The 20364-nt window shown below is 48.3% G+C and overlaps 1 protein-coding gene across 1 annotated transcript; it reads left to right on the plus strand.

The window, feature by feature from the left end:
• The first annotated feature begins 463 nt into the window (after window positions 1-463).
• cfap251 (cilia and flagella associated protein 251) lies at window positions 464-20268 on the plus strand. The gene is made up of 21 exons (XM_061260805.1): window positions 464-534; window positions 939-1403; window positions 1831-1971; window positions 4363-4472; window positions 5029-5137; window positions 5502-5582; window positions 5806-5883; window positions 5992-6036; window positions 6524-6726; window positions 7676-7858; window positions 9112-9362; window positions 9912-10063; window positions 11184-11357; window positions 12056-12237; window positions 12695-12809; window positions 14199-14362; window positions 14879-14969; window positions 15502-15645; window positions 16949-17177; window positions 19728-19829; window positions 19967-20268. The coding sequence occupies exons 2-21, from the start codon at window positions 957-959 to the stop codon at window positions 20098-20100; spliced, it is 3135 nt and encodes a 1044-aa protein (XP_061116789.1). The 5' UTR covers window positions 464-534; window positions 939-956; the 3' UTR covers window positions 20101-20268.
• The last annotated feature ends 96 nt before the right edge of the window (window positions 20269-20364 follow it).

Genomic DNA, 20364 nt, shown 5'->3' on the forward strand with positions numbered 1-20364 from the left:
ATTTCATGGCTCAGATCCAAGCATAGAACAGGAACTGCCCTGGGAAAGGTTGGAGTGAGTTATGATTGTGTAACTACTGGACGCCTGAGTTACATCAAAACCATGATTACTTTCAAAAACAAACAAAATAAAAAATCTACAGTGTTTTGATATCTACTGTACATTGTATGTATTAATACTCAAAAGTATTACAATTCCTTTCAGGAATTGCACATGTAAAATACTTCATTTTGGAAATATTATTCTTATTATAAATGTAAACTGAATTCCTTTCCTTAAACTCTATAAAATATGATGGTAGCAGATATAATTTGGTAAAAAAAGAAAAAAGAGATTTTGTGTAAAAACAGAATGGCGCTAGTGCCACCTATCGGTTTTCATAAACAGTCGCAATTAATATCTTCCCACAATTCCCTTCCACTGTATCTAAGCAACAGGACGCTTTATTTCAGACGAGTTCTTTTGGATTGACACTTCGGTAGCTAACTGTTATGTAAGGGACTCTTTATACCTTCTTAAGCAACTTGTTTCACGGTATGTTTATGGACGTAAATTATATTTTAATTTGAGGACAGAATACTGTTAAAGCGTATTAGAAGGGAATTTCCTGGCAACCTTGTCTTTTACCAAAGTTAGGCAGTCTGCTAGTTACTTGCAGTATGTTAGCTAGGCTAGTTAGCTAATGTTAGTCTATGTCTACATTTAGAAATGTTGTTTGACGCAGTCGTGACCTTTTATTAATGAAACGTTTTGAGAATTTGAGCGTTCACATTTTAGGTAATTGTAACTAACGTTAGTTTATTTGAATGTAAGTAGCGCTGTGATTAAAAGGGAATATAAGTTCGTAAAGTTACATCAACGTTAACGTTAAAAGCTTTCAGCGCTCCGATCAGTGTAAGCGGCATGCGTGTTACAGCTAAATAATTTGCTCTATACAGCCTGAGGCGAGCTGACTCATGTCGGACACTGACGAACCGCTGTCCATTGAGTCCACGGGAGAGGAGGCAGATGTGGTTAGCCTGCCGGATCCAGAGAGCCCGGAACCGGTCAGCGGGGGCCTGGAGCCGACCGAGGATGGCGAACAGCCAGGACAGGTGGAAGAGGATGGCTGGGAGCAAGATGAGGAAGCAGGGTATGCAGAAGAGCAGGAGGAGGAGGGAGCAGAGCAAGAACAGAGAGAAGGGGATGGAGAGCAAGAGGGAGGGATAGAAGAAGAGCCAGAAGAGCAGGAGCTGAATGGTTTGGACCCAGAAGAACAAGAGTTGAGTGGTTTGGAGCCAGAAGATGTGGGCAGGGAAGAGGAGGGTTTGGCCAAAGAACAGGACAAGCCAACAGACAACACCCCTCCTGGCTTACTCCCACCTCAGAAGAGAATAACTATCAATTCTGAAAAATATGCACTGGTAGGTCTTCCACTTAACCAGCCAGGTCCTTAAAACATGGGGAGCAAGCACAACAGAAATGTGACATATCTTATCCCTATTCTCAGGGTGGACATACTCCTGGCAACTTTTAGGGCAACATACTGTATATCAGCAACTCTGCTACCAACAGGAGATAAAATGACGCAGAGCGCAGAAAGCTTCATTAAGTAGTTTCAGCAGGAGGTTTCTTGGGCAACCAAAGTTTCCCTAAAAGTTGCCAGGTGAAAATGTATGGTTCAGAGACAGTGTCGTGTAACATGTCCGTTCAACACTGTTGACAGGAAGACGACAGGTGTCCTGCACCTGCAGATTTTTGTGAGGTCACAGACGCCCGTCAGAAGTGTTGCGCAGCCGTGATTGGTTACCTGCTGACGGAACCGGTGCGGGTACTTCTTTTGGGTTCCAGAATCTGAAGTGGGCTTTGGGGATCAGCCCGGCCATCCCCGTCTTCAGCCTGCTGGACGAGGAGCGGCTGGAGGTTGTGTACGGCTGTGCCAACGTGGCGGTGATTTACGACCACTCCTCCAACTCCCAGCACATATTCCAGGCAAGGCCGAGCCCCAATCCGCTCTCCTGTAGAGCCCCTGGCCTCCGGGACAGACTGCCTCATATGCCCGACATCCACAACGCAGCACGCACAGAGAACACTTTTTAACATTTACATTACATTACACTTATTTACAGTCAGGTCCATAAATATTGGGACATCGACACAATTCTCATCTTTTTGGCTCTATACACCACCACAATGGATTTTAAATGAAACGAACAAGATGTGCTTTAACTGCAGACGTTCAGCTTTAATTTGAGGGTATTTACATCCAAATCAGGTGAATGGTGTAGGAATTACAACAGTTTGTATATGTGCCTCCCACTTTTTAAGGGACCAAAAGTAATGGGACAAACTAACAATCATAAATCAAACTTTCACTTTTTAATACTTGGTTGCAAATCCTTTGCAGTCAATTACAGCCTGAAGTCTGGAACGCATAGACATCACCAGACGCTGGGTTTCATCCCTGGTGATTCTCTGCCAGGCCTGCCAGGTTCCTGCTTGTTCTTGTGGCATTTTCCCTTCAGTTTTGTCTTCAGCAAGTGAAATGCATGTTCAATTGGATTCAGGTCAGGTGATTGACTTGGCCATTGCATAACATTCCACTTCTTTGCCTTAAAAAACTCTTCGGTTGCTTTCGCAGTATGCTTCGGGTCATTGTCCATCTGCACTGTGAAGCGCCATCCAATGAGTTCTGAAGCATTTGGCTGAATATGAGCAGATAATATTGCCCGAAACACTTCAGAATTCATCCTGCTGCTTTTGTCAGCAGTCACATCATCAATAAATACAAGGGAACCAGTTTCATTGGCAGCCATACATGTCCACGCCATGACACTACCACCACCATGCTTCACTGATGAGGTGGTATGTTTTGGATCATGAGCAGTTCCTTTCCTTCTCCATACTCTTCTCTTCTCATCATTCTGGTACAAGTTGATCTTTGTCTCATCTGTCCATAGGATGTTGTTCCAGAACTGTAAAGGCTTTTTTAGTTGTTTGGCAAACTGTAATCTGGTCTTCCTGTTTTTGAGGCTCACCAATGGTTTACATCTTGTGGTGAACCCTCTGTATTCACTCTGGTGAAGTCTTCTCTTGATTGTTGACTTTGACACACATACACCTACCACCTGGAGAGTGTTCTTGATCTGGCCAACTGTTCTGAAGGGGTTTTTCTTCACCAGGGAAAGAATTCTTCTGTCATCCACCACAGTTGTTTTCTGTAGTCTTCCGGGTCTTTTGGTGTTGCTGAGCTCACCGGTGCGTTCTTTCTTTTTAAGAATGTTCCAAACAGTTGATTTGGCCACACCTAATGTTTTTGCTATCTCTCTGATGGGTTTAATTGATTTTTCAGCCTAATGATGGCTTGCTTCACTGATAGTGACAGCACTTTGGATCTCATATTGAGAGTTGACAGCAACAGATTCCAAATGCAAATAGCACACTTGAAAGTAACTCTAGACCTTTTATCTGCTCCTTGTAAATGAGATAATGAGGGAATAACACACACCTGGCCATGGAACAGCTGAGTAGCGAATTGTCCCATTACATTTGGTCCCTTAAAAAGTGGGAGTCACATATAGAAACTGTTGTAATTCCTACACTGTTCACCTGATTTGGATGTAAATACCCTCAAATTAAAGCTGAAAGTCTGCAGTTAAAGCATATCTTTCATTTCATTTTGTTTCATTTCAAATCCATTGTGGTGGTGTATAGAGCCAAAAAGAGGTGAATTGTGTCAATGTCCCAATATTTATGGACCTGACTGTAGCTGATGCATTTTTCCAAAGTGACTTACAGTTGATTAGACTAAGCAGGGGCCAATCCCCCTTGGAGCAGTGTGGCGTTAAGGGCCTTGCTCAAGGGTCCAACAGATGCACAGCTCTTATTGTGGCCACACTGGAGCTTGAACCACCAACCTTCCAGGTCCCAGACAAGCACCTTAGCCACTGGGCGATAGGCTACCCCCCAGATCTGGCTATGTAGCCTTTTTAAATGGTGTACACAAATATAATAGATACAACAGAATCTGTAATACATGCTGGTAATACACACACACTTTCAGGAATAGAACATCTGCAATATATATTGTAAATTTGTTGGATTTTGACATATATATTTTTGTCAAAATATATTTTGAGTCAGGTTCTGCTCAAGTCTCATTTATCTATGACCAGCCTGGGAGTTTGTACTTGCCCCTGTCACCTCTTGGGGGTTCAGGCCTGAATCTCCGTAAAGCTGTTTTGTGACAATGCCCTTTGTAAAAATCAGTGTGCACATAACATTGAACAGAATTGAACAGATGTAATAGGGAAACACAGGCATGAATAAAGCCTTGGCAGAGTACTAGCATGAGTGTTGGTAATGACTGAACTCTTTTTGCAGGGGCACTATAACCCCGTATCCTGTCTGTGTGTGAGTGAGGACAGGCGCTGGCTGGTCACAGCAGACCTGGGAGCCGACAGCCTGGTGCTCGTATGGGAAACACATTCAGGGTAAAACATATACATCCAATCAGAGCCTTACATTCACAACCACCATCTCATCTCACAGCGACAACGTCCAATCAGAGCCTTATATTCACAACCACCACCTCATCACAGAGGGACGACGTCCAATCAGAGCCTTACATTCACAACCACCATCTTATCTCACAGGGACGACTTCATCGAATCAGAGCCTTACATTCACAACCACCACCTCATCACAGAGGGACGATGTCCAATCAGAGCCTTACATTCACAACCACCACCTCATCTCACAGGGACGACGTCCAATCAGAGCCTTACATTCACAACCACCACCTCATCTCACAGGGACGACGTCCAATCAGAGCCTTACATTCACAACCACCACCTCATCTCACAGCGACGACGTCCAATCAGAGCCTTACATTCACAACCACCACCTCATCTCACAGCGACGACGTCCAATCAGAGCCTTACATTCACAACCACCACCTCATCTCACAGGGACAACGTCCAATCAGATTTTTTGGGGGTGTTTTTTGGTGTAATTGACACGGTTCAGTGTGGTGTAATTGTGCTACAGGTTTCCCGTGCAGACGCTGTTCGGCTGTCATCCTGAAGGGGGTGTTGCAGCGATGGCTTTATCGCAGGACGCAAAGTACCTGGTGACCGTCGGAGCCGCAGAAATCCAGGTGTGTGGGAGGAGAAGCACAAACACAAAACCATCCCGGCATCTGGCACTTCTGCTGAGAGCAGGAGGAAATATATCCTCTGCTTCCATATTTATTACAGAACTTCAAGCGTGGCACTTAAAGACACGCTGAAATGAAATCGCTCCCCTGCAAGCTTTATCCACGTATTCTTCCCCCAAGAATCCGTGGGAGCTAGTGCTGCTCTAAAGTCCATTTCGGTGTGTCTTTATGCTTTTAGCTGTCACACGGAGAAAAGGCAGAGAGACACGGTGATTCACTGGCTGTGCCACACACAGGAAATGAACCTGCAACCTCAGGCAGAGCTGAGTCTAGAGTCAGCAGTATTTCTATGGTGTTTCCACAGAGGGTGTGCTTGTGGGACTGGACCAGTGAGATGGAGGGTCCAGTCTGTGTGACAGAACTACAACCAGAATTTGGTTGCCAGGTAACTTGCATGGTCTTTTGAATGAATTTGTCAAATGCGTATCGAGAAATGTCCTTGGGAAGTATTGTATAATATTTAGAAGTATTTCTTTATTAATTACCGTGAGCATATTGACATGACATCATCATCTCGCTAATATTGTTTTGCAGTGCAGTCCATATTAATAATTTAATAATATGTCTGTAATATACCCTCTGTAATGTTTTCTTTTTATCTTTTGCAGAATCACATAATTTTTCACCCACTTGACAACAGCCAGATCCTCAGTAACAGTGAGAGCCAGGTTGTATTTTACTCCTGGGTAAGTGGCGTCGGGGCATATGCGTGTTATTGTATGGATTTAACCTTGCCACAGGTCTTCAGGCCCTGAAGACCTGTGGCAGTTACAGTTATTTATGATTTACTGCAGGACAAAGGGGAGCTGGATTATTACACCCCAAATCTGTCAGATAAGGTAGGTCAAAAATCAGCGGACATGTTTCACATGCTGTGACTGCGGTATTATAAATATCGCCATTGAGGTGTTTTTGTGAAATAAAATACAGCAATATTCGTCATATGAACACACAGGTCTGAACAGAGACACCAGGATAAATGAGGGACAACATGTACTTAGATCCCCCGGTATAAAATTCAGCTATGACGAGCTTCAAATGACCAGTTACCAGCTGTTTCAAAACCTAGCTTGAGCTGTTTATTCCAGCAGGGTTAAGACTGAGGCTCACTCATTAATTGAGTGAGTAATATCCCAGCATGCATCGGGCCATGCATAAAATGGTGGACAGGTTTTAGTTTGAATCTGGGCCTGAGAACAGGCAGTTTCATCAGAAACGGGCGATGGCCCAACGCCCAACCATGTAGTATTTCCTCGATACCTATACAGAACTGTGGCGGCTGTATTCTCCTGTCCTGACCCCTGACCTCTGACCTTTGACCTCCAGACCTTCAACCGTACGGTGGGCTCGTTCAGCCAGTCCATTTTCAGTACGGAGGGGGAGCAGGCGTTCTCGGCCACATCCCTGGGGAACACCGTGGTGTGGGACATCATGCAGGTGGACTCCTCTGAGATGAACATGCAGAGGGTCGCCCTGAAGCTCATTCCGCTCCAGAAACACGCCATCACCGTGCTCACCCGCACCGACGAGTAAGAGCCCCCGCCTGATCCGTACTCTCAGTGCGCAACTTCACCTGGGTGGTGACCGGTTCGATCCCCCGCCCGGGCTGTGTTGAAACGTCCCTGAGCAAGACACCTAACCCCCAAATGCTCCTGACGAGCTGGTCGGTGCCTTGCATGGCAGCCAATCGCCATCGGTGTGTGAGTCTGTGTATGAATGGGTGAATGAGAAGCATCAATTGTACAGCGTTTTGGATAAAGGCGCTATATAAATGCCAACCATTTACCATTTACCTCTGCACTCAAATTACAAAATTGATTGATTGATTGACAGAGATGCTGGCCATGTTAGCAGTAATGTTGACCTGTTAGTAATGTTGATTGACTCATGGGGAAACCTGTAGCCTCGTGCCTATGACTGGGACCTGGAAGGTTGGTGGTTCAAGCCCCAGTGTAGCCACTATAAGGTCCACACAGCTATTGGGCCCTTGACCCCACATTGCTCCCCACATCACCACATGGTGGCTACCCACTGCTCCTTAGTAACTAGAATGGGACAAATGCAGAGGACACATCATCCCACAGGGTTCAATAAAGTATATACACTCAGTGGGCACTTTATTAGACCTATACTTATTGGTCTTCTGCTGCTGCTGTAGCCTATCCACTTAGAGGTGCAATGCGTTGTGTATTCAGAGAGGCTCTTCTGCATACCAGTGTTGTGGTTATTTGTCGTACTGTCACCTTCCTGTCAGGTTCCTTCTGACATTTGGTCTGAAAAACATCTGAACCTCTTGACCACATCTGCATGCTTCTTTGCATTCAGTTGCTGCCACACAATTGGCCGATTAAATATTTGCATTAACAAGCCGGTGTGCAGCTATACCTCATGCGGTGCTCACTGGGTGTATATCTTCTCCTCTGTGAATGACTCGGCTGCCACATACTCGGTTTCACGCCCGACTTCGCGATGCCTCAGTTTCATTGTCACAGGCAACGCCATGGGTCACGTGATCTTCTACGACCAGCATTTCAAACTGATGAAGTGGTACGACGAGTTTGAGCTGGATGCCATCGCGTCCATATCCTTCTCCAGGGAGACCAACAGCAAGGTGGGGTACCTGGACAGCCTCCTAAACGACGGCAAGCCCTCCCTGGTCCGGTAAGCAGCCGCACTGGCCCTGTTTATACTCATGCTCCAGGGAAAGAACAGAATCGAGGGATAGAGTGGAATGGAATGGTCTATCATATCATTACTATCAGGTCCGTAGAACAAGCGACCCAGATGTGAGACCAAGGCGTAGATTTTATATCAAAGTCTTTATTATAAAATATGCTGATCGGAAAGGCGATGGAGAGGGGAATAAGGCAGTTTGTGATACAAAGTATAACAAGGATAATCCAAATCGTAATCGTGGTCACAGGCGAAAGGGTCGATAACTAACTAAAACACGGAAACACTTAGACAGAAAACAATAGTGAAAACACAAAACCTAACAATTACTTTGTTGTCCATTTTCCTTCAGTTCAGAGCTCAACACAGAGGCTGGACGCAGGAAATAGCAACCTGCTGTGCATGAAGGACCAAATATAAAGTATAATGAAATATAATGAAAAATATAAAGTCATTGGCACTTTGCACATATTCCCAAAACTTTAGCAGAGTAGTCATATTCTATTAAATACATTAAAAAAATATATTTCAATTTCAAAGTTTCCATTGAACAGGTTATTCCAGTACTGTTCCCCGGGACTGTCAGCTTGGATCCCGTCGTGTTGGAATGTTATGAACCACCCGGACTGCTATCGTGGGATGTAAACAGGGATACCCGCTTCAATTCAATTCAATTGAATTCAGTTCAGTTTTCTCTGTATAGCACTCTTCACAGCAGACTGTCACAAAGAAGCTTTATATTGTGAACAGAAGAAGAAAGAAGGGGAAATGCCTGCCCTGAGCCCCCAGATAACACATGAGGTAAAAAAAAAAATAACCGAGGAGGAGAAAAACCCTCAAACTGTGGAAAGAAATATTTCCCTCATGGGAAGAAATCTCAGGAGGAACCCGGCTATAGGGGGATGTCCATCCTCTGCTGGCCTATGGATTGAGATGGTAACAGTTGAGGTATAATCAGATAATCTAGAGTCCACATTGATGGATATAGAGTATGCAATTCAGAGGGGAGGGAGATGGATCTGTAGCTCCAGGATGTGTCGAATCTGGTTGGAGTGGTCCATGACCTCAGGGCGGGGGTCTGGTTGGAGTGGTCCATGAGCTCAGAGCGGGGGTCTGGTTGGAGTGGTCCATGACCTCAGAGCGGGGGTCTGGTTGGAGTGGTCCATGACCTCAGAGCGGTAGGGACAAGAGCCCCAGGAAAAAGAAATGAATGAGATTCCTGATCCCAGTTTCCCCCCCAGGAACTTTGTCCTCTCCACGGAGAGTGCCGGAGTGGCTCATGTGAACACGGCGAGGGGGAAGCTGCGGTGGGTGCTGACAGAGCAGTCGGGGGCGCTACATGCGCTGGCCTGCCACCCCACCCTGCCCATCGTTGCCCTGGGCAGCCACTGCGGCGTCGTCAGGGCCTGGGACTACCTGAGCAAGAGGACCGTCTGCACCCGGGTCTTCCACAGGGAGAGGCAGATCCAGTGCCTCGCCTATGACCCCAAAGGTTAGCGAGTTAGCTGCGTACTACTCCCACACACACACACACACACACACACCTGTCCTCTCCCACACACACACACACCTGTCCTCTCCCACACAAACACACACACACCTGTCCTCTCCCACACAAACACACACACACCTGTCCTCTCCCACACACAAACACACACACCTGTCCTTTCCCACACAAACACACACACACCTGTCCTCTCCCACACACACACACACCTGTCCTCTCCCACACACACACACACACACACACCTGTCCTCTCCCACACACACACACACACACCTGTCCTCTCACACACACACACACCTGTGTCACAAACCTGTCCTCTCCCACAGTAATAGCGGTAGCTGCTACCACGTAGGCACCAAAGGTAGGCACTAGGCCTAGCATATGACCCCGACTAACTAGTAAATTCATTTGTATTGAACTGAATTATATTGGAATTAATCCCCAACCTTGAAACAACAACAACAATATCTAGGCTTGTGTATTCTTATTATATGAATTATTGACAGACGTGATTTTCTCCCTGTGCCGCTGCAGGTTTTCACTTGGCGGTTGGGTTCACCTGTGGGACGGTGTACATCCTGGACACTATCGAGCTGCAGAACAAACCGGAAGAGCAGTTCCGCTGCGCCCACGACGGGATCACGCACATCGCCTTCTCCCAGAACTCGCACTACATGGCCACAGCGGTAAGGGTAGTCCCTCCTGAACACCTCTCCCATTACACCTCTCCCCCAGCTCATAATGATTACCCCGTTCCCCCCTGAGAATCATAGGGTCCTGCTTTAGTTACAGCTCTTGATATTGAGCAATTTTATTGAGTAGATCTCCCGACACATCGTGGGGCGACATTGGCTCAGGAGGTAAGTGTTATGGGGATGCCGGTAAAGGACCCAAGTGCAGACCAGAAATGGAGCGCAAAAACAGGGTTTATTAAGTCCTCAAAAATAGACAATGCACAACGGCCAACCACAGGAATAAAAAGTAAAACACAAAAATCCAAAGCTCAGAAGTTACAGGGAACGTGGAACAAAAATATTCTCCAAAAATCAGAACTGGTAAAACACAAAAATCCAAAGCTCAGAAGTTACAGGGAACGTGGAACAAAAAATATTCTACAAACAGAACGGCGCAAAGGTAAGCAGAGCAAAAATTTGACAGCGTTTCTCACCAGCCTTACGGGCAGATACTGGCACGATCTGACAAGGACTGAACAGAAGGGAAGAACTTAAATAACAGAGGGAGGCTAATAATGGGCAGGAGACAACGAGGAACTGGGAGGAATCAATCAAGACAATGATTATGTAAATTAACTGAGGGGAGTGGCAGACAGAGGCAGGTGAGGGCGGGGTCAGGACAAGGAAAACAATCACAATCACAGGCAATACAAAGATATACGTTTAACAAGAAACATAAATATGAAAAATAATGAATTACAAAAAATCAAGGATAATAAACAATGAAATAAACTCACGAAACAGATCATGACAGTAAGAGCAGTCGGAGGGTTGCCGGTTCGATCCCCCCCTGGGTGTGTCAAAGTGTCCAAGAGGTTGGCAAGACACCAAACCCAGAATTGCTCTTGACAAGCTGTTTGGTGCCTTGCGTGGCAGCCCCAGTCGCCGTTGGTGTGTGAGTGTGAGTGGGTGAATGAGAGGCATCAACTGTACAGCAGTTTAGATAAAGGCGCTATATAAATGCCAGCCATTACTTACTACCAACATCTTACTTACATACACTTCTCAAAGTCACATAAAGTACTTTGCATGCCCTAATACCTGAATCTATTTATTTTTTGCTTTTGTGCAGGACACAGGGAAAGCGGTGACACTGTACAAGCTTTGTCCCAAAGATGGGAGTCAGGTTTGGGACTACCAGTGGAGACATCGTTATCACTACCAGCCCATCCAGGACCTCCTGTTCGGGGAGTACCCCGGCAGCACCCAGACCATGCTCCTCTCCCTGGGCTCGGACCGCAGGCTGGTGAGGAACCAGAGCCCGGTCCCGCAAACACACACCTGTCCTCTCCCACACACACACACACACACACATGTCCTTTCACACACACCTGTCCTCTCCCACACACACACACACACACACACACAAACACACATGTCCTTTCAAACACACCTGTCCTTTCCCACACACACACCCATGTCCTCTCCCACACACACACACACACACACATGTCCTTTGACACACACCTGTCCTCTCCCACACACACACACACACACACACACACACCTGTCCTTTCACACACACCTGTCCTCTCCCACACACACACCCCTGTCCTCTCCCAAAAACACACACCTGTGTCACACACCTGTCCTCTTCATCACCCGCACCCTGACCACACATGCGTTCAAGACGACGAACATTAGCTCACATGCAGCAACATGTTCAAAAACCTTTTCTGTTATCCACAAATCTCAGCTCACAGTTTGAAATGGTTGTGTGCAGCGAACAAAATGGCTGCAGACAGAGGAAGATGCAGAGAGAACAAACGTTGACAATCATTTGGCTGTTATAATACACTTTAATCAATGTCATATTTGTTCTTACCTTTTTTTTTTAAATCCCAGGTAAGCAGCTAATCAGCTAGCCAGCTTTCTTAGGCCTAAGTCTGAGTCCATTTGTTGTAAAAAGGCGTCCATTTTGTGGTGCGTTGTGGCTGTGGCCAGGTGGAGTACGACCTGAAGAACAGCGGCGAGGACGAGCTGCGTATTCAGAGCGCGTCGCGCGTCGAGCAGAGCGCCACGCCCACCTGCATGGCCTGGTACCCGCCCCTCTCCTCTGACCACGTCCTGCTCGTCGCCGCCACCAACTACAAGATGAAGATCCTCAACAGCGGCAAGACGTGCAGGTCAGCGCCGGCCAGCAGCCGCCGCTATCACTGTGTGATTACATTGTTATTACAGCCGTGGTTACCGTTGTAATTACTGTGTGTGTACATATTGTCACAGTGTACTTCCAGCTGTGTAACCTGCGCACAGCTGTAGATACAATGTAATGCCACAAGTATTGCTGCCACTTAAGATGCAGTATGACACCATTTTATTTCTTCTTTTTTACATGAACAATTTTCATTATAGATGATTGGGCAATAGGGACTACACCAACATGACCGTAATGCTACAGATGGCACTGTGGAGCATTCTGGTTGACGGGGCCAGTCCCTAAACTGTCCTGTCAAACGCACTGCCGATCACACTGCGTGTGTACATTGCTTGAGGCGATGCTGTGAAGTTGTTGAACGGTGCTTTTTCCGGTGGAGGTACAGGATGTGTTCTCAGTGTGTCCTCGGGTTTTTATTGGTGCAGGAAAACTCTCCTGGGCCCCACCCACAGCGCTCCAGTGCAGAAAATGGTGGTTCTCCCCCCGTCAGCAGACAGGGATCCCAGCGCACATTACCTCACGTACATCGCCGGGAACAAGGTAAAGCACGGCATCTGCTTTCTGCGGTGGGAGAATGTGAACCTAGGTACCATGTCTGCTTTTTATGGTGGGGGATATGTGAATCCAGGAACCATGCTGCTTTCTATGATGGGGGATATGTGAATCCAGGAACCATGCTGCTTTCTATGATGGGGGATATGTGAATCCAGGAACCATGCTGCTTTCTATGATGGGGGATATGTGAATCCAGGAACCATGTCTGCTTTCTATGATGGGGGATATGTGAATCCAGGAACCATGTCTGCTTTCTATGATGGGGGATATGTGAATCCAGGAACCATGCTGCTTGACTGGGACCTGGAAGGTTGGTGGTTCAAGCACCAGTGTAGCCACAGTAAGATCCACACAGCTGTTGGGCCCTTGAGCAAGGCCCTTAACCCTATATTGATCCAGGGGGGGATTGGCCCCTGCTTAGTCTAATCAACTGTAAGTGGTTTTGGATAAAATGAATCGCTAAATAACAAACTGTTATTACTGTTAAATATCTACTGTAAGTATGGATGAGTGTCCAAAAACGGCATGCCGTGTAAAGTGAATCCGGGATCTGGGCCCACTGTCAGCGTGTGACATCAGTCCAGCGGCTGAGGCAGAGAGTGCAGGAGAGGCCACCGTATGAAGGAGCCCTGAGCCGGCCATCTGGAGCGGAGATTAGAACCAGGGATCCGTACAGAGGCTGACAAATCTGCTGTATCCCCGAGCCCGTATCCCAGAGCGCATTTCACCAGCGCAGCGCTGCTCTCTCTCTCTCGCACGCCAAGAGCTGCCGCACGCAGCGCTTAATTGGTGATTACGTGGTTAGCTCTTTGGTCTGATAAGGCCCACTCAGTCATGTCCACAGGACGTTCTGGTGCTTTTTGACAAAAATGACGTGGATTACCTTGGTGGATCATGGTACTTGTAGTATTTAACACCTTTCACTGGCGTCTTGATAACCCGGGGAACAACTTTGCTTCGCCCTGTGAACTCTTTGATACTGAGCCTTTGGTGCTGTTGCAGTTCGCATAAGCCAACTGTGGTATTGTCAAGTACATTTGAGGTAGCTAGGCATGGTTTTGGCCAAACGTTAGCAACCTGTCAGCGACTATTCTGATAGTCGGAGGGTTGCCGGTTCGATCCCGCCCTGGGTGTGTCCAAGTGTCCCTGAGAAAGACACCCAACCTCCTATTACTCCTGACGAGCTGGTTGGTGCCTTGCGTGGCAGCCAATCGCCGTTGGAGTGTGAGTCCGTGTACGAATGGGTGAATGAGAGGCATCAACTGTAAAGCACTTTGGATGCAGGCGCTATATAATTGCAAGTGTGTTTACCATTGAAAGGAAAGGTGGTTTGTTTGCTGAGGTGTGTTATTCTTTTCTTTCCCTCCTGTCCAGCTGGGGCTGCAGATCCTCCCCGTCGATGGGAATCCCTACAGGTATTCCGCGCTCATCTGCCACCCGCCCGGAATCTCGGGCCTGGCCTGCGGCTCCGACGGGAAGCACGTCTTCACCTCCGGCGGGGCGGACTGCACCGTGTGCTGCTGGGAGGTCAACCTCAAGTGAGACGCCATTTAGATTTTTTGCACTGCACTGCGCTGCGGAGACAGACCCTCTGTCCCAGCACACATTCTGCACCGCACTGCCGGGTTTCCTGCCCTGGAGACCCGGTGTGCTCTGAATTGTAAGTTGACAACAAAAACCGGCAGACCCTGTGGTCCTCCAGGACCATTTATCATTTATCATTCGGTCCTGGAGAGTCGCAGGGTCTGCAGGGGACCCCAGCAGACCCTGCAGCTCTCCAGGACCAAATGATAAATGCATTTATATAGCGCCTTTATCCACTGTATAATTGATGCTTCTCACCCAGTGACACACGCAGTCACACACCAACGGCGATTGGCTGCGATGCAAGGCACCGACCAGCTCGTCAGGAGCATTTGGGGGTTAGGCGTCTTGCTCCGGGACACTTTGACACTCCCAGGGTGGGATCGAACTGGCAACCCTCCGCCTATCAGATAACCACTAATGTCGCCGTACAGAGATGTGCCTGGTGTGATATTCTTTTTTTCCCGTAGTGCACTGGAAGCAGAGGCCACTCTGGGAGGGCAGGGCATTGTGCCCTTCTACACCCTTCTAGAAGGAGGCAGAGATGGACAGCTCTTCAAAGTGAGGACCTGCTTCCTATCCCAAAATGCCCTTTCATAACAGCACAATGCTGACATGACGAGCATCGAAAATATAGACATTTTCTAACAATCTAAGATAAGAGTTCTTATCAGTCTGTTAATTCCTGCCGTACAGTCATCATGGCTAAATTAAAACATTTACAGTGATACAATGATGGCACCAATATTGTGATGTTCACTGGCTTGATCGTGCCCTTTCATGTGTGTTCACTGAAGACATGGATTCAAATACTTTTCTGTGTTCGATTGATGCTGCCTGGAGAAATTGAGCCAACCAAGGTGGGACCAGAGGGCGGGGTTTGCACTTTTTGAGTCTATTTCATTGGTTCCAATACACCAGACAGTAAATCTCAGTGAAGCCTAGAAAAGCATTTGAATCCACAGCAATTATGTAATTGACCCAGGTCTGCTGCAGCGCGAATTTACCAAGCGCTGGATGATGGCAGGCCACTAGAGGGCGCTGTGTGGTTTCTGGCTCAGTAGTTTGGCCTGATGTTTCGCTTCTCCCCCAGGACATCACAGACTACTTTTACTACAGCCAGGTGCGTCTGCAGGGCGTGGACACCATGGAGTCGCGGCGTGTGTCCACCAGGATCACCCTGAGCGAGCTGTCCTCCATGATGAGGGTCCTGGGCTTCTTCCCCTCCGACAGAGAGGCACGGAGCGGCACCTCGACCCCACAGGCCCTCTGTCACGACCCCAGAGGCCCTCTGTCACGACCCCAGAGGCCCTTTGTCACGACCCCAGAGGCCCTCTGTCACGACCCCAGAGGCCCTCTGTCACGACCCCACAGGCCCTCTGTCGCGACCCCACAGGCCCTCTGTCGCGACCCCACAGGCCCTCTGTCACGACCCCACAGGCCCTCTGTCGCGACCCCACAGGCCCTCTGTGACGTTCCCACAGGCCCTCTGTCACGACCCCACAGGCCCTCTGTCGCGACCCCACAGGCCCTCTGTCACGACCCCACAGGCCCTCTGTGACGTTCCCACAGGCCCTCTGTCACGACCCCACAGGCCCTCTGTCACGACCCCACAGGCCCTCTGTCGCGACCCCACAGGCCCTCTGTCACGACCCCACAGGCCCTCTGTGACGTTCCCACAGGCCCTCTGTCACGACCCCAGAGGCCCTCTGTCACGACCCCACAGGCCCTCTGTCGCGACCCCACAGGCCCTCTGTCGCGACCCCACAGGCCCTCTGTCGCGACCCCACAGGCCCTCTGTCACGACCCCACAGGCCCTCTGTCACGACCCCACAGGCCCTCTGTCGCGACCCCACAGGCCCTCTGTCGCGACCCCACAGGCCCTCTGTCACGACCCCACAGGCCCTCTGTGACGTTCCCACAGGCCCTCTGTCACGACCCCACAGGCCCTCTGTCGCGACCCCACAGGCCCTCTGTCACGACCCCACAGGCCCTCTGTCGCGACCCCACAGGCCCTCTGTCTCGACCCCACAGGCCCTCTGTGACGTTCCCACAGGCCCTCTGTGACGTTCCCACAGGCCCTCTGTCACGACCCCACAGGCCCTCTGTCGCGACCCCACAGGCCCTCTGTCACGACCATAACTCCCTGCAGTCACATAGGGCCACAACCATCTGCGGGCCACACAATTCAAGCTACATTTTCATTCATTTTTTTTTTTTTTTTTTTTTTTTTTTAACTTGACATTTTGATTGCAGAAATGTTATTACTGTGTATTGTCAAATACGATTTTGAGTCAGATTGCAGGTAAAGGAATATTGTAATGATTCCAAATAGCCAACAAATGTTTTTTGGCTTTGCAGATGTCTCTAGATACTCAAGAAACACACATTTCTGACCTTTAATTTGAACATTATTTAACACAACGGCACCCTGCGACGGGTGCATGCTGGGATAGGCGAACGCGCGGGTCGGATGTACGGATGGGTGGCAGACGCAGCCGAGCGGCGTGATTGGTCTAACGCTGGTTCTGCGCTGGCAGATTGAGGACATGCAGAACGAGGTGAGGTACAGTCGGTATGCGGAGACGGGGCTCACCGTCCGGGACGTCGACCTGGAAGACTTCATCAGGCTTTACGTTAACCACCGGCCGGTCGTGGACTGCAGCTGGGAGGAGCTCCAGCACGCCTTCGCCACTCTGGGTCACGTGAACGAAAACGGGGAGTGCGTCATCAGCAGAGACGATATGCTCCACGTTCTGCAGACCAGAGGTTTGTTTGTTCGTGAAGCTCTTTATCCTCTCAAACTAATCTGATATAATAGTAAGGAGCTGTGTAACATTTATTTGTTTTCAAACCAGTAATACTCAGTCCAGCTTTGGAAGTCCTTAAGGGATTCTGGGGGAAATTTCCCACTTTTTAAATTCACGATTAACAGATTAGTAACAGGAAGGGTTTTGAAGTTCTTTATCCTCTCAAACAAATCTGATATAATTGTAAGGAGCTGTATATCACAACCTTTATTTGTTTAAAAACAAATAAATGTACCATAGACCATAGGGCCATACCATAGAGCATAGGGCTGTACCATAGAGCGCAGGGCTGTACCATACAACGTTGGGCCGTACCATAGAGCACAGGGCCATACCATAGAGCGCAGGGCTGTACCATACAACTTAGGGCTGTACCATAGAGCACAGGGCCATACCATAGAGCGTAGGGCTGTACCATAGAGCACAGGGCCATACCATAGAGCGCAGGGCCATACCATAGAGCGTAGGGCTGTACCATAGAGCATAGGGCCATACCATGGAGTGCAGGGCTGTACCATAGATCGTTGGGCCGTACCATAGATTTTAGGGGGGTACCATAGATCGTAGGGCTGTACCATAGAATGTAGGGCCATACAATTGTTTGGCTGACATTTTTATTCAAAGCAACTTACAGTTGATTAGACTAAGCAGGGGCCAATCCCCCCTGGAGAAATGTGGGGTCTTGCTCAAGGGACCAACAACTGTGCAGATCTTATTGTGGCTACACCGGTGCTTGAACCACCAACCTTCCAGGTCCCAGTCAAGCAACTTAGCCCATTCCGGGATGCCATTATAATTCCAGGTCTCCGCGGCTGAAAACGTTCCTCCTCCTTGAGAGTGAGGTGGCACGCTCTGGCACGCTTGCGGCTGTAGCCGGTGAAAGATCGGTGCGTTGAGTTTCACCGTGCTGTTTGGGCCTGTCTTACGCGCCCCGCGGTGTGCAGGGGGAGAGAGAAAGAAACTGAGAGAGAGATAGAGAGAGAGGGACAGAGACAGAGAAGGAGAGAGGGAGAGAGAGAGAGCATCAGACCCAGCTCAGTGGGCTGCTCTACCCACAATCCCTCAGCACTCATACCCGCATTTCAGCTTCAGCTAAGAACAGTGCCGTAATCTCCAACAAACATCAATAAGGGATTTCTTTTCATCTCTAGCTTTGGAAGTCCTTAAGGGATTCTGGGGGAAATTTCCCACTTTTTAAAATCACGATTAACAGATTAGTAACAGGAAGGGTTTTGAAGTTCTTTATCCTCTCAAACAAATCTGATATAATTGTAAGGAGCTGTACATCACAACCTTTATTTGTTTAAAAACAAATAAATGTACCATAGACCATAGGGCCATACCATACAACGTAGGGCCGTACCATAGAGCGCAGGGCCATACCATAGAGCTTAGGGCTGTACCATACTCACACGTCACCCCCCTGCTTACTTCCCTCCACTGGCTGCCTGTCATGGCTCGCATCAAATTCAAAACATTGGTGCTAGCCTTCCAAGCAGTTAAAGGGTCTTCCCCAGCTTATCTACAAAAAATCATCAGACCCTACACCCCTGCCAGACCTCTTCGTTCAGCCTCCACAGGCCGCTTGGCACCTCTCCCTCTCCGAACCTCCACATCACGCTCACGACTACTGTCTGTTCTGGCTCCTCGGTGGTGGAACGAACTCCCCGTTGAGGTCAGAACTGTAGAATCTCTCCCCACCTTCAAGCGCAAGCTGAAGACACACCTCTTCAAGCAGCACCTCTCCCCATCCCTCCCTACCTCCCTGTGAACCTTAATTGTTGTCTCTGTGACTTGCTTTGTGTATCGGTATTCTTAGTTGGCTAGGTAAGCAGTGTTTGGATAGTTAACTTTGGTCACTTTTGCTCTGTTTGTTTTTTTTTTTTTGAGAACAAACAAACAAAGGGCCCTCGTCCTTATCTTTGTTGTACAGGTAGCAATTGAAATTGTACTTCCCTCTAGGGTCTTTCAGCACACTTATCCCTGGTTATGGGTATGCACTTTGTTGTACGTCGCTCTGGATAAGAGCGTCTGCCAAATGCCAATAATGTAATGTAATAATGTAATGTAATATAGCACAGGGCCATACCATAGAGCGCAGGGCCATACCATAGAGCGTAGGGCTGTACCATAGAGCGCAGGGCCGTACCATAGAGCGCAGGGCCATACCATAGAGCGCAGGGCCATACCATAGAACGTAGGGCTGTACCATAGAGTGTCGGGCTGTACCATAGAGCGCAGGGCCGTGCCATACCATAGACTGTAGGGCTGCACCATTGAGCATAGGGCTGTACCATAGCGTGTAGAGCCATACCATAGAGCGTAGGGCTGTAGCTTAGAGCTGTGCCATAGAATGTAGGGACGTACCATAGAGCGTAGGGCCCTACCATTGTCCTTCATAGAGCGTAGGGCTGTACCATAGAGCGTAGAGCTGTACCATAGACTGTAGGGCCGTACCATAGAGCTTAAGGCCGTACCATAGATTTAATGGACCACATCCCCCCCACAGGGGAGCCTATGATGGAGGAAGAACTGGCAGAGTGCTTCTCCATCCTGTTGGGGGCGAACACAGAAGGTGGGCCTCCTATGCTGGAGACCGCTGACAGTAAAGGCAAGTACTATGCTTTTTTTCAGATACGGTACAGTCGGCTGCAGGGCACCAAGCTACATAAATCTGCCACTTAAAGTTTTGTAACGTGCGATTTTGTGGCGTTTGTAACGTGTGATTTTGTGGCTCACATCCCAAAGGCCTGCTGGAGCGAATGCTTCCAGAGGAGATCTCCATGGAAACATTCATATTGGACATTCTGGGCTGGTTCACTTCCATCACCCGCCCGACCTCATCTGGAGCAACATCACCACCTGACTCCCAGGCCTCGTAGGCATGGGCCATGGGCAGCCTGGGAGAACCTTTTAAACATGAAGTAGCCCACACAGATCTAGGTATCTGTGTAATACTGTTCGCACTCAGTGTGTGTGTATGTGTGTGTGTGTGTGTGTGTGTGTGTGTATATAAAGGCTTTAAAAGCAGCAAATGGAATTGAATTGTTTTGGTTTATTTTATTATTTGTCTATCCTTATGATATTGTGCCTTGTGGATTTGTAGTTAACTGCTACAGAAATTAATTTAATTACTTTTTGTTTAT

Source organism: Conger conger, chromosome 11, assembly GCF_963514075.1.
Source record: "Conger conger chromosome 11, fConCon1.1, whole genome shotgun sequence".
NCBI classification, from domain to species: domain Eukaryota; kingdom Metazoa; phylum Chordata; class Actinopteri; order Anguilliformes; family Congridae; genus Conger; species Conger conger.

What these genes read in the sequence shown, in the direction of transcription:
- cfap251 (XM_061260805.1), top strand. Translation starts at nt 957, where the DNA reads ATGTCGGACACTGACGAACCGCTGTCCATTGAGTCCACGGGAGAGGAG. An exon ending in CCCCAAATCTGTCAGATAAG is followed by an intron (nt 6,037 to 6,523) that starts GTAGGTCAAAAA and finishes TTTGACCTCCAG; the next exon opens with ACCTTCAACCGTACGGTGGG. An exon ending in CCTCGCCTATGACCCCAAAG is followed by an intron (nt 9,363 to 9,911) that starts GTTAGCGAGTTA and finishes GTGCCGCTGCAG; the next exon opens with GTTTTCACTTGGCGGTTGGG.